Source organism: Bombina bombina, chromosome 5, assembly GCF_027579735.1.
Source record: "Bombina bombina isolate aBomBom1 chromosome 5, aBomBom1.pri, whole genome shotgun sequence".
Taxonomy (NCBI): Eukaryota; Metazoa; Chordata; class Amphibia; order Anura; family Bombinatoridae; genus Bombina; species Bombina bombina.
The window spans coordinates 695,488,322-695,506,783 of NC_069503.1; the positions used below are offsets into that span (position 1 = coordinate 695,488,322).

The following is an 18,462-nucleotide window of genomic DNA, read 5'->3' on the forward strand; positions in this document are numbered from 1 at the left end:
TAATGCTATCAATGACCATAAAAAGGCAAAATAGTTTGAATAAAACTCCAAAACCCGGTTCCTCAAAAGGAACTGGAAGAAATACCCCAGAAGATTCCAGGTCTGAGCAGCGCTTGAACCCCATGGGTGCCCAGCCATGCTTCAACAGTACCCAAAATATATAGGACAGAAACACAGTTAAAGAAAGTGTTAGCCTTACTGGAATAAAATCAAAGAAATTTGGACAAAATAAATTTCAAAGAAGCCTTAACCTGCCCCTTACCAGCCAAGCTGGAATACGGCACGTACATCGCAATATTAGGGAGCTGATTTCGAACTACAATTATAGACATGTTACTTGGGAAAGAACTCAGGAATTTGTTCCTTAATAAGAACAACCAAACCAGTATAAGCTTAAAGTTTTAGTCTTAGAACTCAATCTTGAAGCCCAGAGTAACAGTTAAGAATTGAATCCAATTATAAAACAAATAATTGATTATCTTAAAACAAAAGAAATATGGATTTTTTTTATTTTTTTTTTTTAAAAATCACAAAATTCTTCTAGCTAAAAAAGCTAAAGACATAGATTAACCCTCATTTGCGAAAATATTCAATAAAATGAAGACACAAATGAAATTATTAGCATGATAGTCCAGTTTAAAGGACCAGCCAATACAGTGGACTTGCATAATCAATAAATGCAAAACAACAAGACAAATGCAACAGCACCTAGTCTAGTAAATGTTGTCCCTTTAACAATGCTAAAATAAATCATAATCTGATACTTGATCTTAAAGTAAACAGAGAAAATGAAGCAATTGCAATATCCAAATAAATCACAGGACCAAGAAAAGTACCTGAAACTAAATAATTTTCCATAAATAAGATACAACTATCTAAAGGAAAATAAATACTATTTTGCTATAGAAACAATAGCATAATTAGTAGAATTAGAGATAGCCCCAATAAATTGGAGAACCCTCCAAATTGAGTTTAACTGCTGGCAAAGAATATAGTTTAAAACCTTTGAAGAGGAAATAAAAGAAAATTCTCAGCCTATTCCATTCCCTAGTATGGGGAATTGGAAAGAAAACCTCTGAAAACACAGAAGAAATAAATAGGCAGAAATAATGTCAGCTAGTCTTAAAGAACTAGTTACCTTAATATCCAAAATAATCAACACCTTTTCAACAAAGAACAAATGTACTTTAATAATAGAAAAATAATAAAAAAGTAGATTTGTTAGTGTCAATATCTGATGAAGAAAATTTCTGAAAGAGAAAAAAACATCATCAGAGAAGGATAAATCAGTATGTTGTTGGTCATTTGAAACTTCAATAATTAAAAAAGAAGTGAAGAAAGACCTAAAAATTTTATTAGAAGGCAGACAAAGCCTTTAAAATAGAATCAGAAAAATATTTCTTATAAATCTTCTAAATATTTCTTGTAAGAAAGGAAATATATAAAGCATAAATACTAATGGATTCCCCATGTAAAAGTAAAACATAATAACTTATTACAAACCATAGCTAAAGATAAACATTTATAACATTTAAAATAAATGAACTTAGCTTTGGTAGAACTGAAACTCAGTTAAGCGTTTTTCCAGAAGTGGCTTCTGATTCAGAGTCAATCTGAGACATCTTGCAATATGTAATAGAAAAAACAACATATAAAGCAAAATTGATCAAATTCCTTAAATGACAGTTTCAGGAATGGGAAAAAAATGACAATGAACAAGCTTCTAGCAACCAGAAGCAATAAATAATGAGACTTAAATATTGTGGAGACAACAATGACGCTCAAATTTTTTAGCGCCAAAAAAGCCGCCCACATTATTTGGCGCCTAAATGCTTTTGGCGCCAAAAATGGCGCCACATCCGGTAACGCCATTTTTTTGCGCAAAAACGTCAAAAAAATGACACAACTTCCGGCGACAAGTATGACGCCGGAAATGACAAGAAAATTTTTGCGCCAAGAAAGTCCGCGCCAAGAATGACGCAATAAAATGAAGCATTTTCAGCCCCCGCGAGCCTAACAGCCCACAGGAAAAAAAGTCAAATTTTAAGGTAAGAAAAAATTGAATTATTCATATGCATTATCCCAAATATGAAACTGACTGTCTGAAAATAAGGAACGTTGAACATCCTGAATCAAGGCAAATAAATGTTTAAACACATATATTTAGAACTTTATATAAAAGTGCCCAACCATAGCTTAGAGTGTCACAGAAAATAAGACTTACTTACCCCAGGACACTCATCTACATGTAGTAGAAAGCCAAACCAGTACTGAAACGAGAATCAGTAGAGGTAATGGTATATATAAGAGTATATCGTCGATCTGAAAAGGGAGGTAAGAGATGAATCTCTACGACCGATAACAGAGAACCTATGAAATAGACCCCGTAGAAGGAGATCATTGAATTCAAATAGGCAATACTCTCTTCACATCCCTCTGACATTCACTGCACACAGAGGAAAACCGGGCTCCAACCTGCTGCGGAGCGCATATCAACGTAGAATCTAGCACAAACTTACTTCACCACCTCCACAGGAGGCAAAGTTTGTAAAACTGATTTGTGGGTGTGGTGAGGGGTGTATTTATAGGCATTTTGAGGTTTGGGAAACTTTGCCCCTCCTGGTAGGAATGTATATCCCATACTTCACTAGCTCATGGACTCTTGCTAATTACATGAAAGAAAAGGAGGGGAAAGAGAAAAAAAAGGAGGGGAAAGAGAAAAAAAAGGAGGGGAAAGAGAAAAAAAAGGAGAGGAAAGAGAAAAAAAAGGAGAGGAAAGAGAAAAAAAAGGAGAGGAAAGAGAAAAAAAAGAGGGGAAAGAGAAAAAAAAGAGGGGAAAGAGAAAAAGAGGGGAAAGAGAAAAAAAAAGAGGGGAAAGAGAAAAAAAAAGAGGGGAAAGAGAAAAAAAAGAGGGGAAAGAGAAAAAAAAAGAGGGGAAAGAGAAAAAAAGAGGGGAAAGAGAAAAAGAGGGGAAAGAGAGATAAAGAGGGGAAAGAGAGATAAAGAGGGGAAGAGAGAGAGAGAGGGGGGAAGAGAGAGAGAGAAAGAGGGGAAGAGAGAGAGAAAGAAGGGAAGAGAGAGAGAAAGAGGGGAAGAGAGAGAGAAGGAGAAAGAGGAGAAGGAGAAAGAGGAGAAGGAGAAAGAGGAGAAGGAGAAAGAGGAGAAGGAGAAAGAGGAGAAAGAGAAAAAAAGAGGGGAAAGAGAAAAAAAGAGGGGAAAGAGAGAGATAAAGAGGGGAAGAGAGAGAGAGAGGGGGGAAGAGAGAGAGAGAAAGAGGGGAAGAGAGAGAGAGAAAGAGGGGAAGAGAGAGAGAGAGAAAGAGGGGAAGAGAGAGAGAGAGAAAGAGGGGAAGAGAGAGAGAGAGAGAAAGAGGGGAAGAGAGAGAGAGAGAGAAAGAGGGGAAGAGAGAGAGGAGAAGGAGAAAGAGGAGAAGGAGAAAGAGGAGAAGGAGAAAGAGGAGAAGGAGAAAGAGGAGAAGGAGAAAGAGGAGAAGGAGAAAGAGGAGAAGGAGAAAGAGGAGAAGGAGAAAGAGGAGAAGGAGAAAGAGGAGAAGGAGAAAGAGGAGAAAGAAGGAAGAGGAGAAAGAAGGAAGAGAAAGAGGAGAAAGAGGGGAAAGAGGGGAAAGAGAAAAAAAGGGGAAAGAGAAAAAGAGGGGAAAGAGAAAAAGAAGAGAAATAGAGAAAAAGAAGAGAAATAGAGAAAGAGGAGAGAGAAAGAAAGAGAAAAAGAAGAGAAAAACACTAAATTATGCTTACCTGATAACTTTCTTTTCTTCTGATGGAAAGAGTCCACAGCTGCATTTATTACTTTTGGGAAATAAGAACCTGGCTACCAGGAGGAGGCAAAGACACCCCAGCCAAAGGCTTAACTACTCCTCCCACTCCCCTCATCCCCCAGTCATTCAGCCAAGGAACAGTAGAAGAAATATCAGGGTGAAAGGTTCCAGAACAACAAAATAAGGACGCCCCACATACAAATTACGGGTGGGGAAAATTATCAGGTAAGTATAATTTATGTTTTTCTTCTTAAATGAAAAGAGTCCACAGCTGCATTCATTACTGGGAAAACAATAACCAAGCTATAGAGGACACTGAATGCCAAGACGGAGAGGGTACAATAGGTGGCCCATTCTGAGGGCACCAAGCCTGAAACCACTGCCCACAAAAAAAACAGCTTCGTCCGAAGCCGAGAAAACTTTGAAAGGAAAAGCCCCGAGGACACTGACCTGCAGATAGTCCAGAGCCTAGCTAGAGACCGAAAAATCGGAGTCAACTGAGCCAACAGGCCTCCAGGAGACACCGTCTCCCAACAGTCGATTCCTCACCACTCACCCCTCACTAAAGAGAACACCAGCCTAAACTCCCAAAGGGATAGGGCCAAGAAAAACGGAAGGAAAAAAACGAAAGGTCACAAAATCCATAAAAGGAAACCCCCCCAGTGCGAGCCCAGCTCACAAGGCCCCAAATGGGTCCCGACAGACAAGGTATAGGACCGGGCATAGGAACAGAGAAACCTGTCCCTCAAACGTTGTGCAAAAATACCAAAAGACAACAGAAGACGGAGTTCTCACATTGTCCGAACTTGGAATACTGAAGTATTCCGCTTACAAAAAAATGTGCAACAGACCCAGACGAAAAAACCCTGAGCCAAGAACACACCGCCATCATCAGGATGACACAGAGAATACTTGCTGAGAAGTAAAAGTGGCCAGCAAAGGAACAGATCCAGGCAGCCAGACCTACCCACAGGGTTTCCAAAAAAAGGGGAAGCACATAACCTCCACAAGGCCCCCCAAGAAAGAGGAGGTGATACCCAGAACCCGAGGTGGGGCAATCCTAGACCCTCTGCTTGTAAGCCAATAGAGCTAGCTACTACGCCCACCTAGATCCTGAAGATGACAACATCTCTCGGAACTCACTCCAAGCCGGGCCAGCCCCAGCAACGGCAGTTCTGAAACAGGGGAACAGAAGAACCCCAAAACCAGCCACAGCCAATCCAACCCGACGCCTTAGGACTACAGGACCATAGACCCAAAGGATCTAGCAAAAATGTCCAACTTAGTCTCGACACGGAGCCAGTAAGACTCCAGACAGCCCGTAACAACCCAAAGAAAATACCCCTCTCTGCTAGGGAAACTCACCGTTCCCAACTCCTGAATCCAGGAGAAGCCCTAAGAAAAGGACCACATCTCCATAAAAAGAGAATAAGCTCTCACCCACAGAAGGGGCAAAGGCTAAAGGTTAGCACCTACCACAAGCCACAGGCTAAGGGAGAGATCAATCCCCAACGCAGAAGCCCTGGAGTAAGGGATTTCCTAAACTAGCTTGCAAACATGCAACCAATTTGCAATAGTAGCAGTAGTGACACTGCAAGTCCATTCACCTGCAGAGCAGTGAATTCAATTAATACTACAGCAAGCTGACCAAGGGAAACCGCCTAAGGTGCAAAACAAGCCCAATGAGCAACGGCACTCAGAAAACCTGGCCAACCAAGACCAGGTCAAGTAATCCGAGTAAAAGGACATAGCCCAAGTTCCCAGGAACTGGGGAACCCCGAACCAGCCCTGGAGCCTAAAATACCGGTAACAAACCACAACGGGATCCCCAAGGAAAAATGCTGACTGAAACTCAGCAACCGGAAGCCCCAGGGAGAATTAGGGCCAAGCCCCCAATTGTTTAAACAAACAATACCCGAAAACTGAACACCCCAGACCACAGGGGATAATAATGCAATATCCAGATCCACCCGGACAATGAGAAAAACTTGCAAGTCCTGACCAAAGGAAGAGACCACCCCTTGCCGAAGTCCCACTCTCCCAAGGAGCTAAGGCGGTAAAAGTCGTACAACGACACTGCAGCCCCTAGACTCTCCAACAACCTCAGGACAATAAGGCAAGGGGATACCTCGAGGTCAACAACCACTCGAGCAAAGGCTGGTCTCCACATCACCTCCGTACAAGCGGATAATCACAGGGAGAAAGGGGAGCAAACCAACCCCAGCTCCGGGAGGAACCCCAAACAAACCCAAGGAGACCACGCCCAGTGTCCCTAACAGGTAACAAACATCTCCCAGGCCCCTAAAAGGTGACCTAACCTGGAGACCACAGAGGAAGACTAAAAAAGGTCACAAAAAAACAGCTAGACAGTACACAGTCGATGTGCAATAGCTGCAGCTGGTTACATTTTGCAAACCACCCGCTGCAAGGCAGCTAAACTACCCTTCAAACTACTAGCTGCAGAGGACCAAGTCCAAAAAGGACATCCCAGAGCCTCAAAAGAAAAAGACCAAACCGCCCATCCGGCGGTAAGAAGGCACTTAGCCCTCCAACTCTCCACCACGTGGGGGAGGAAACTCTAGAGTCCGACAATACCAGACGCAAGAGAAAGTGACGCAGCGTAAACTCCACTGACCCATTCATCCAAAGTGAAGGCTATAAGGACCGAGACAATCCTTCCTGCCTCTCGGACCCACAGGTCCTCTAGATTGCTTAGTTTAATGTAAAAGAAAAGATAACATGAGCATTCGGCGCCTCGACCGGACTAGCCAATCAGAACAGCGCCACGTCTCTGAACAGCCACAAGACAGAACCGAACCCAACAGGACCAGCCTGAAACCCAGGTCCTAACCGTCAAGCTGCATAAATCCTCCCTTAGAGGGGAAGAAGGAAAAACAGACAAACATAGGACCAACATGTCCCAAAAAACACTTCCGTAGAAGTAACAGAGTATCGATCCCAGTTTAAGATTCCCGAAGTAAACAAATAAACTAACTAAAAGACATCCTACTCAGATAAAAAGAAAATATAAGGCAACCAGTAGGTTAACGCCCAATAAGAAAACAGGCCTACCGCAGGACCAGCCAAACAGAGCCCTAATTTTCCAAAAACTGGGAAGGATCTCAAAAAGAACAGTCAGGAGATTAATCCCCACATGTCTAATGAGGTGCACCATTCGAAGCAGACTGAAAATTCCCGTATCCGATAAGGATAGGATAATTTAGTCATTGAAAAACATGTCTGAGTAAGACACGAAGGCGCACGCAACTCTGTAACGAAAGGCACAACACTCAGGGACAGTTATACCAGCAGGGAACTGTACAGGCCATCCCCAAGGCGGTAGACCCGGGACAATAGGGCACAAGCACAATCGCGCATAAACGTCTGGACTCTGCAGACGAATAATCGTCAAGAATATGTGGAAGCGAAAACGTGCTGCAACCTCCGGGGGGGGGGGGGGGGGGGGGAGACAAGCCGCCCTGCGTGGAAGAATAATCATAATCTAGGTTACCCGCATGTGTAGAAGTATGGAGCGGTAGGGAACTCGCCTCTTGGAGGACAGGACCCCAAGAGGCGGATGGCTCAGCTGACCCTTGATTCCCGAGCCCGAGGAACAAGGCCCTCTAATACGGCACACCGAACATAACTGATTGACATGTGTCAACGAAGCCAATCTGGATTCTTCCCCGGACGAAGAATCTGAAATTAGAACAGTCTCAGCATCAGAATCCTCCATAACTGGGTCTGAAATTTTAACAGTCTCAGCATCAGAATCCTACATAACTGGATAGAGAATATGCCAATATGGGCTATAATACAAAACAAAAACGGCACCTGACACCCACAATGGCTGGGGCACTCACCACCTCCTATGACCCAGACCCCTGCGAACTAGAATTTCTCCGTAGCCGCACAGTCAGGAATGTGGAAATGGAAGACTGAATGTAATCACGCCCGGCCTGAAGGTGAACCGTATAATTTAAAAAAAAAGCGTGCCCAACCATAAGGTCGCGTCACTTCCAAAAGGCCTTTATGTTCTAAGCCATGAGCCCATTTAACACTACACATAAGCAGATTTAATCACATAACAAACATGATTAAAAAAATCCCTGTTCATTAACCCCCCTCAGGAGATATTAACCCTTGATTCCAAGATACTAAAAGGAGACTCACTGAGACCCTTATGTTAAGCTAGACCCTCAAGGTGGTAGCATGTCGGGAAAACATATGTAGTACAGTACATTCACGAAGAAAGAAAATGAAACTATCTTACCGGAATCTACGCCGTGGAACAGGAACACGGCCCTTTAAGTGTGACAAATAGTAGCATAGCCTCCGCCATGGACTTGAGAGAAGAAAGCAGGCAGCGGAGCGAAGTTCGACAATGCTGATTGCTTGAGGAGCTAATATTAGTCGGGATGGTTTTGCAGAAAGACTCTCCCTGCATCTCCGGACTCTAACTTTCATCCAAGTCCTCACTGAGAGACTGACAGGATTACTTAAAACTCCCGTCCCACTTCTCTGCCAACCTCCTGGGACGAAAGGCAAAGAATGACTGGGGGATGAGGGGAGTGGGAGGAGTATTTAAGCCTTTGGCTGGGGTGTCTTTGCCTCCTCCAGGTGGCCAAGTTCTTTTTTCCCAAAAGTAATGAATGCAGCTGTAAAGAAAGTTTTGCTCAAAGACTTCTAACCCGAATACAAATTCCTTACCAATGGGCAGTTAGATCACATGAAGAAATCTGGCTATTAAGGATTGAAGAAAGGAAACTATGCTGAACTAATAAATGTGAATATAGACACAGAGGAGTGTGTGGCCTTTTTTTATAATTAGAAACCTAAGTTTTATACATGAGCTATGTAGTCATTTTAGGCTGAAAAAATGGAATGTTTGGCACGGAATGGGCGAGATGGAGGTTTGCAAACACAGAAGGACTACTACAACTGTTTGGTAACAGAAAATAAAGGGTGAAGTATTATTTTTTAACAAATCCAAACTCCAGTTTTTTGGAACATCTGAGACACCTTTAACCATTTAGCTCCTAGCTACATGGATGAGTCACAGGGGTTCTATTGAATAAAGAGTTGCAGTCTAACAGATGTGCCCCGATAGCACAATGCAGCACAATATTATGCTCATAAACAATATTCTGCTCATAAACAACCAGCCAATTATATCTAGCATCAGCAGAGGTAGCTATTTACATTATATATTCTGATATTGCCATTGTTTCCAAGTATAGAAAAAGGACACAGCGGCATGCCTATTAGCTCTCACAAACACTGTGGGCACAGTGATTAAGAGCAACATATTAAGAATCAAAGGTACTCTGTGTATAGAAAACCGCAAGAAAGAGAAAAAGTGCAAGAGAGAGAGAGCGCGCGAGTGAAAGAGAGAGCGCGAGAGAAAGAGCACAAGAGAATACACTCGAGAGTAATAGAGAGCAAAAGAGAAAAAAAAAAAAGAGAATAAGAGAAAGAGCAAGACCGAAAGAAAGAGAGAAAGAGGAGAAAGAGAAAAAGGGGAGAAAGAGAAAAACAAAATTTATGCTTACCTGATAAATGTATTTATTTCTTGACACGATGAGTCCACAGATCATCTAATTACTATTGGGAATATCACTCCTGCCCAGCAGGAGGCGGTAAAGAGCACCACAGCAAAGCTGTTAAATATCACCTCCCTTCCCTCCAACCCCAGTCATTCGACCGAAGCAAAGGAGAGAAAGGAAGCAACAAGGTGCAGGGGTGTCTGAAGTTTATAACATATCAACCTGTCCAAAAAGAACAGGGCGGATCGTGGACTCATCGTGTCAAGAAATAAATAAATTTATCAGGTAAGCATAAATTTTGTTTTCTTTCTAATGACACAATGAGTCCACGGATCATCTAATTACTATTGGGAATCAATGCCCAAGCTAGAGTACATAGATAAGGGAGGGACAAGACAGGGAACCTACACGGAAGGCACCACTGCTTGAAGAACCCTTCTCCCAAAAGAGGCCTCAGCTGAGGCAAAAGTGTCAAATTTATAGAATGTTGAAAAAGTGTGAAGAGAGGACCAAGTTGCAGCCTTGCAAATCTGTTCCACAGAAGCTTCATTTTTGAATGCCCAGGAAGAGGAAACAGCCCTCGTAGAATGAGCCGTAACTCTCTCAGGAGGTTGCTGTCCAGCAGTTTCATAGGCCAAGCGAATGATACTCTTCAGCCACAAAGAAAGAAGTAGCCGTAGCTTTCTGCCCCTTACGTTTCCCCAGAGAATACCACAAACAGAGCAGAAGACTGCCGAAAATCCTTAGTCGCCTGTAAATAGAATTTTAATGCACGCACCATGTCCAGATTGTGCAGAAGCCGTTCCTTTTGAGAAGAAGGATTAAGACACAAGGAAGGAACAACAATCTCCTGATTAATGTTCCGATCTGAAACTACTTTAGGGAGAAACCCTAACTTAGTATGCAAAACTACCTTATCCGCCCAGAAAAAAATTAAAGTTAGCACTTACCTTAAGACTTCTGCCAGGCAGCACGGCAGCTCACTAGGTTTGAGAGGCCAGTTCCCTCACATGGACCTGTGGATATAAACAAAGACTGAGTAATCTTATTCACGCTTGCACGGTTAGGGCAGCATAAATATATGGGAGGCGCAGTGAGGATTGTGCCCCACAAGTTCCCATTGCTTGAAAGCCACCACTGCTCTACTGAAGAGACTGATATGGACTACGGCTACACCCTAGAACAAAACAGCACAATCTTGCACTGCTGAAAAAATAAAATCTTGCTTGAAGAATCTTTTCCTAACACCTAACTTTACCACTTCCTTGCTCTAACGTAGGCAAAGAAAATGACTGGGGTTGGAGGGAAGGGAGGTGATATTTAAGAGCTTTGCCGCCTCCTGCTGGGCAGGAGTGATATTCCCAATAGTAATTATATGATCCGTGGACTCGTGTCATTAGATAGAAAAGAGGAGAAAGAGGAGAAAGAAAGAGGAGAAAAAGAGACAGAAAAAAAGAAGAAAAAAAAAAGAAAGTTTTGCTCAAAGACTTCTAAACTGAATACAAATTCCTTACCAATGGGCATTTAGATCACATGAAGAAATCTGGCTATTAAAGGGCCACTGTAAGTAAATATTTTCTATGCCTGTTACTAACTAACTACCCCAAATACGCTTTTTATCAATAGCATTTCATTAACATATCTCTACCGTTTATCAGAAATCTTGTCTGCAAATTTAATTGTTTTCCAAACCCACTCCGTGGGTATCCTTTGCTCTGTACCAATCCGTTTACAATACCTAGGTTTCAAAATGGCGCTTTAAACACAAAGTTATTGGTTTAAGTATTTTGAACACGCAGTGCTGAAAATAGTGGGCAGGATAACGTGACATCATCGGCGAATAAAAGATATAACTTTTAGAACGTTATGAAACTTCGTTTTGGAGAAAATATAGGTCAGTAGGTTTTAATTAATGTTTATTAACTTTAATATGTTGGTTGTTTAGCTTAAAAATTATAACAGAAAGTAATCCTTTAAAGGACCAGTCAACACTGTAGATTTGCATAATCAACAAATGCAAGCTAACAAGACAATGCAATAGCGCTTAGTCTGAACTTCAAATGAGTAGTAGATTTTATTTTCTGAGAATTTTAAGTTATGTCTTTTTCCACTCTCCCTGTACCATGCGACAGCCATCAGCCAATTACAAATGCATACACGTACCATGTGACAGCAATCAGCCATTCACAAATAATTACACACTTATTCTTGCACATGCTCAGTAGGAGCTGGTGACTCAAAAGGTTTAAATATAAAAAGACTGTGCACATTTTGTTAATGGAAGTAAATTAGAAAGTTGTTTAAAATTGCATGCTCTATCTGAATAATGAAAGTTTAATTTTGATTGAGTGTCCCTTTAAGGATTGAAGAAAGGAAACTATGCTGAACTAATAACTGAATATAGGCACAGAGGAGTGTGTGGCCTTTTTTTTATAATTAGATACCCAAGTTTTATACATGAGCTATGTAGTCATTTTAGTAGGGAAAAAATGGAATGTTTTGGCACTGAATGGGTGAGATGGAGGTTGGCAAATGCAGAACGTAGGAAATAAAAGGTGAAGCTATACCTAACACATAGCACATACACGTCGGCATTACAATGTTTTCCATATACTAATATTAATCGAACATATATTCCAGTACTGTTAAACAATATTTAGAAGGACACTTTGTTCTATTATAACGTAAAAAAATAAAAAATGAATCATAAAAAAACAACAACAATGAAAACATGAATGTGTGATACAAATAATAGAAAACATAAGTTGCAAACCAAGAGTAAATGTCATACACAGTATCTTACCGAAGGAGCTGTAGCAGTATTTGTATCTTCTCTGGTGTTATAAATCCAGTTATTGTGCACAAATGTGCTTGTTGCACTACAATATTTGGATGAGGACAGCAATAAGTTGAGATGAAGCTGGATGATGAATTGTTACTGCAAGAAATTACAATGGGATAAAATAAACAAAGAATAAGAATAATAAAATAATATGAATATAACTTTTTGATGCAAAATACAGGTTCACTTTACATTTTAGTAATGAAAAACAATGAAAGAAAAATACAACAACAATGCACTGAAAAGGAAATCCATCTTTGAAATGGTATTAACAGCAAAAACTGTTAGACACTGAATGTATTTTTTAACTGGAAGCCCCAACAGGGGAGGCTGTTTGTGCAGTGATGTTCATGGAAACATAATTTATGCTTACCAGATAAATTCCTTTCCTTCCTGGCAGGGAGAGTCCACGACTTCATTTGTTACTGTTGGGAAATACAATACCTAGCCACCAGGAGGAGGCAAAGACACCCCAGCCAAAGGCTTAAATATCCCTACCACTTCCCCTATCCCCCAGTCATTCTGCCGAGGGAACAAGGAAAAGTAGGAGAAACATCAGGGTATAAAGGTGTCATAAGAATTAATATAAAAAAGTGAGCTGCCCATCAAAAAATAAATTACGGGCGGGGTCATGAGTCCACAACTTCATTCCTTACTGTTGGGAAAAACTATACCCAAGCTCCAGAGGACACTGAATGAATAACGGGAGGGAACAAAAAAAAAAATGAGGCGGACCCTATTCTGAGGGCACCACAGCCTGCAAAACTTTTCTCCCGAAAGCTGCTCCAGCCGAGGCAAACACATGAAACTTGTAAAATTTAGAAAAAGTGTGTAAGGAGGACCAGGTAGCTGCCATACAAATCTGATCCATTAAAGCTTCATTCTTAAAAGCACAGGAGGAAGCCACTGCTCTAGTGGAATGAGCCGTTATCCTCTCAGGAGGCTGTCGTCCCGCTGTCTCATAAGCTAAGCAGATGACACTCCTCAACCAGAAAGATAGGGAAGTCGTAGTAGCCTTCTGCCCCCTATGCTTCCCCGTATAGACGACAAACAAAGAGAAAGATTGCCTAAATTCCTTAGTAGCCTGAAGATAGAACTTCAAGGCATGAACCACATCCAGATTGTAAAGCAAGCGTTCCTTCTCTGAAGAAGGATTAAGACACAAGGAAGAACAACAATTTCTTGATAAATGTTACGGTCCGACACCACCTTAGGGAGGAACCCTAATTTAGTACATAAAACCGCCTTATCAGCATGGAAGACAAGATAAGGGGAGTCACATTATAAAGCAGAAATCTCAGAAACTCTGCGCGCAGAGGAAATAGCCAGCAAAAAAAACCAAAAAAACCTTCCTAGATAACTATTTAATGTCAACAGTATGCATAGGCTCAAACGGAGCCTGCTGCAAAACACTAAGAACAAGATTTAGGCTCCAAGGCAGAGCCCCAGATCTACACACAGGTCTGATCCTAGTCAGAGCCTTAACAAAGGACTGCACATCCGGAAGCTCAGCCAATTTCTTGTGCAGTAACACCGTCAGGACCGATATCTGTCCCTAGCAGACCCTTCTCCAGTCCATCCTGGAGAAAAGATAAAATTCTGGCAACCTTAACCTTATGCCAGGAAAACCCACGCTCTTCACACCAGTACAAATAAGTCCTCAACACCTTATGGAAGATACGACGAGTAACTGGCTTACGAACTTGAACCAGAGTGTCGATAACACTCACAGAAAACCCTCTCTTGGCTAAGACTAAGCGTTCAATCTCCACGCAGTCAGCTTCAGAGAATCTAGATTTTGTTGAACGAAGAGACCCTGTATAAGCAGATCTCTGCGACAAGGTAACCTCCACTGAGGAGATGAGGACATCCCCAACAGATCCGCAAACCATGTCCCTCGCAGCCAAGGCAGAGCAATCAGAATCACTGATACTCGCTCCTGCTTGATGTGAGCCACTGAACGAGGGAGAAGCAAAAATGGAGGAAAAAAAAATATATGAGTCTGAACCTCCATGGTACTGATAGGGCATCTATCAATTCCGCCTGAGGATCCCTCGACCTCAACCCGTACCTGGGTAGCTTGGTATTGAGGCGGGATGCCATGAGATCTATCTCCGGCGTCCCCCACTGGCTGCATATCTCTGCAAACACCTTGGGGTGGAGAGACCATTCCCCTGGGTGAAAGGATTGCCTGGTGAGAAAATCCGCTTCCCAGTTGTCTGCACCTGGAATGTGAATCGCTGACAGCGTACATTTGTGAGTCTCTGCCCACTCTAGTATCTGAGATACTTCTCTCATTGCCAAGGAACTTCTCTTTCCCCCGATGGTTGATGTAGACAACCAAGGTTATATTGTCGGATTGGAATCGGATAAACTGGGATGAACCTAGAAGGGGCCAAGCCTTCAAGGCATTGAAGATTGCCCAGAGTTCCAAAATATTGATCGGAAGGGAGGACTCCTCCTGAGTCCACAGACCTTGTGCCTTCTTGGCACCCCAAACGGCTCCCCAGCAAGAAAGGCTTGCGTCCATAGTCGCAATCTCCCAGGACAGTCTCAAGAAGCACGTGCCTTGTGACAGATGATCTGGACAGAGCCACCAAGAGAGCGAGTCTCGACAGGTTGTCCAGCACGATCTGTTGAGACAGATCTGAATGGTCGCCGTTTCATTGTCTCAGTATGCATAATTGTAAGTGCCTGAGATGGAATTTGGCAAAAGTAATGATGTCCATACAGGACATCATAAGTCCAATCACCTCCATACAATGAGCCACTGGGGGTTTTAAGGAGGCCTGGAGGGCAAGACATGCAGTAGCTTGCAACGTCTCTGATCTGTGAGGAACATCCTCATGGATATGGAGTCTATAATTGTCCCCAGGAAGTTCACCCTTGCATCCATGTGATCGAAGAAGACTTAGAAGGAACTCTGACTGTTCTTACGTTAGACGAAAAGATGGTGCCTGTACCAAGATATCGTCTAGGTAAGGCACTACTGCAATACCTTGTGTTCTGGCAATGGCTAGAAGAGCCCCCAGAACCTTTAGAAAATATCCTTGGAGCAGTAGCTAGGCCAAATGAAAGAGCTATGAACTGGAAGTGCTGGTCCAGAAAGGCAAACCTCAGGAACTGAAAATGTTCACCGTGTATCGGGATGTGAAGGTATGCATCCTTCAGGTCTATTGTGGTCATAAACTGTCCTTCCTGAACCAGAGGAAGGATTGAAAGAGGGAACACTCAAACTTGTTTAGGCACTTTAGGTCCAGAATTGGACGAAAAGGTTTGAATAAAACCCCAAACCTCTTTCTGCTGTGGGATCCCGTACGCAACCTAAGAAGGCAGCCCTCTTTTCTGGTCTTGTAGACAGACTGGAGAGAAGGAATCTGTCCCTGGGTGGATGAGACTTGAATCCTATCCTGTATCCCTGAGATACAACCTCCAGGACCCAAGGGTCCTGTACATCCTGGAACCAAGCGTCTGAAAAAAAAAGGGACAGTCTGCCACCTACTTGATCCGATACCAGATTGGGGGCCGTCCCTTCATGCCGATTTATTCTCGGCGGGCTTCTTAGTCGGTTTGGACTTATTCCAGGACTGCGCCAGCTTACAAGTACTTTTTGGCTGCTCGGACTTGGAAGATTGCCGATGTTGTGATTTGTCAGAACGAAAATTAGACAATTTTTGTCCCTTAGGCCTATTTTTCTTATCTGAAGGTAGGAAAGCACCTTTCCCTACGGTAACCGTAGAAATAATGGAGTCCAACCCTGGACCAAATAAAATCTTCCCCTTGAACTGAAGAGAAAGGAGTCTGAATTTAGAAGTCATATCCGCAGACCAAGACTTCAACCAGAAGCCTTTTCATTAATGCTAATAATCTGCATCTTCGCGTTACAGATTAAGGAGTTAGCAATTCTCAGAGCCGCAATTCTCTCCTGAATATCCTCGAGGGGAGTCTCCACCTCAATGAGCTCCGACAGAGTGTCACACCAGTAGGTAGCTGCTCCGCGGTAAAGTCTGCAGGAAAAGAAAAACTCCAGATGGATTAGATGAGCCGCGTGAAACTGCATGTGGAGTGGGTAATGTAGAAACATTAGTAATCTCTCGGGACCCAGATTTCTGAGAGGTAGATGGCTCAGAGGGGCTAATAGCGCTATGAGTATTAGCAGGCTTGTCTCCCTTCTTAGACTTTAGAACAGTGCTTAGGCAAATGGAACAAAATTGAGCATGGGAGCAAACCACGGCCTCCTCACAATATAAACAGGAATTATCAATCAGTACAGAAGGAGCGGAACCTTCTAATGTAATACCAGAGTCCTCCATAGCTATGATATATTTAGTGCTTGCGGAATCTGTTGGCGCTCTACAAATAACCGATAATAATAATAATAACAGAAGGACAGACAAAAAGTAAACACTTTACTCAAACAAATGGCACCTTTATAATCCCAATGGCTGGGGATTACAACCTCCAGGACCCAAGGGTCCTGTACATCCTGGAACCTGGAAAAAAAGATCCAGACAGCTAGCAGAGAAAACTCTCTCCTTAGGAGCAATGTTCAAAGCAAGATCGTAGGAAAAACGAAGACCGCACCCGTTCTCGTAGTGCGTAGGACAGGACTTACCCTGCTATGAAAAAAGGCACCAAGCTATTATGAGCTGCGCAACACACCAAAACGAAAGTAAAAACTGTTCGTTCCAAGCCAAAAGCACACAGTCTATGATCCCAAAAACTCTCACATAAAAGCAGTTATAAATAAACCCTTGCTGTTCAAATAATCTCCCTGAAGGAGATATTAACTCTTGATCCTTTCGAGGAATAAAGGAGTCACACGGTGACCCTGTATAGCAAAATAGTATATATAAATGATCTTACCTCTAGGATCCATGTTGTGGAACAGGCACGGCCTCTCAAGTGTGACAGTCTTGCAGCACTCAAATATATGGATTTGAGTGTGTAACAGCAAGCAGTGAAACTCGTCAACACTGGAGCTGTAAGGTAGCAGTCTGGATGGGTTTCCCTGCATCTCCAGACTTTCATCAATACTTTCACTGAGACGTTGACATGAATACTTAAAACTCCAGTTCTTCCATTACAGGACTATCCAAATCTTCTGACACTTCTCTGCCACCTCCTATAGTGACGAAAAGGCAAAGAATGACTGGGGGATAGGGGAAGTGGGAGGGATATTTAAGCCTTTGGCTGGGGTGTCTTTGCCTCCTCCTGGTGGCAAGGTGTTTTTCACAACAGTAAGGAATGAAGTTGTGGATTCTCCCTGCCTTATGGAAAGAAAAAGGTTTTCCCAACTTGTCTGTGAATTTAAAGGGGCATTAAATAGCTTGGCACAACTACAATAAAAAATGGTTACTTTTCACCATGCTATCGTTTTTCTTCCTGTGCCAGAAAACACATTAAGTTATTAACCTTTTACTGGTGCAGGTTTTTCAAGCTCCACATCTTAACGGACGCTGCAATTTTGTAGCTTAGGCATATATTCACAGATCAGTAACACAGCACATCAGGTTAGTGTGCATGACAGAGAGCAGGAGCTTTACATTTCGGCAGTGCCTGCATTGTTGTAAAGTTTGCATGCAGCCTCTTTTTATATATGCTATGTGACATTTAAACTGTTTATATAACTGCAAAACTTTAAACCTCCTGTTCTGTTGTATGTGTGCAAACCAAAAAGCACAATATATCTGTGAAACAAATGGTAACGCCGCTTATCTGTAAACGTTTATCAGTTCTTGCTCCATCACCATTACTCAATTTATTGAACTTAAAGATTATTATAATAAAATGTGTTTTTACATGCTCTAATTTGTAAGAGCATGTCATTTTATTACTAGTGACCCTGCAATGTAATGTGTTTAACCCCCATGAAAGGTGTTAAACATATAATTAAAGTGTTGCTCAGGTACCGCAGAGAACTGTTTGTCCTGAATAGATACAGCAAGTGAGCCAATCAACAGCGGGAGTCACACAACACAGCTATGGGACTGCTGCTACTGATTAGCTACAGTATCCACTAGAGACCAGTGGTTCTGTCCAGCTACTGAGCTGTGCTTTAACTATGTGTTTAACGTCTATACAGGAAGTTAAACCCCATAGCATTGCAGGGTCTCTAGTGCTAAAAGTACATTATTTAACCAATTAGAGCATGACATTTTTGTATGCGATTCATAGGGTCATCTGTTTGCCATAGGCTTTGCTAACCAGCTGTAAAATCACAAATTGTGACTGCACAATCACATATACTTTTTTACATAATTTCCAATTATTGCTGACTATTTAGGAAAAAATAAAAT

The 18,462-nt window shown here is 42.2% G+C and overlaps 1 protein-coding gene across 1 annotated transcript in view; it reads right to left on the reverse strand.

The window, feature by feature from the left end:
* The window catches only part of RPP40 (ribonuclease P/MRP subunit p40), a 246,499-nt gene that overhangs the window by 109,253 nt on the left and 118,784 nt on the right, over positions 1–18,462 (reverse strand). Inside the window, 1 exon segment of the mRNA XM_053714698.1 lies at positions 12,125–12,259. Within this exon segment, the coding sequence (XP_053570673.1) occupies positions 12,125–12,259 (135 nt within the window).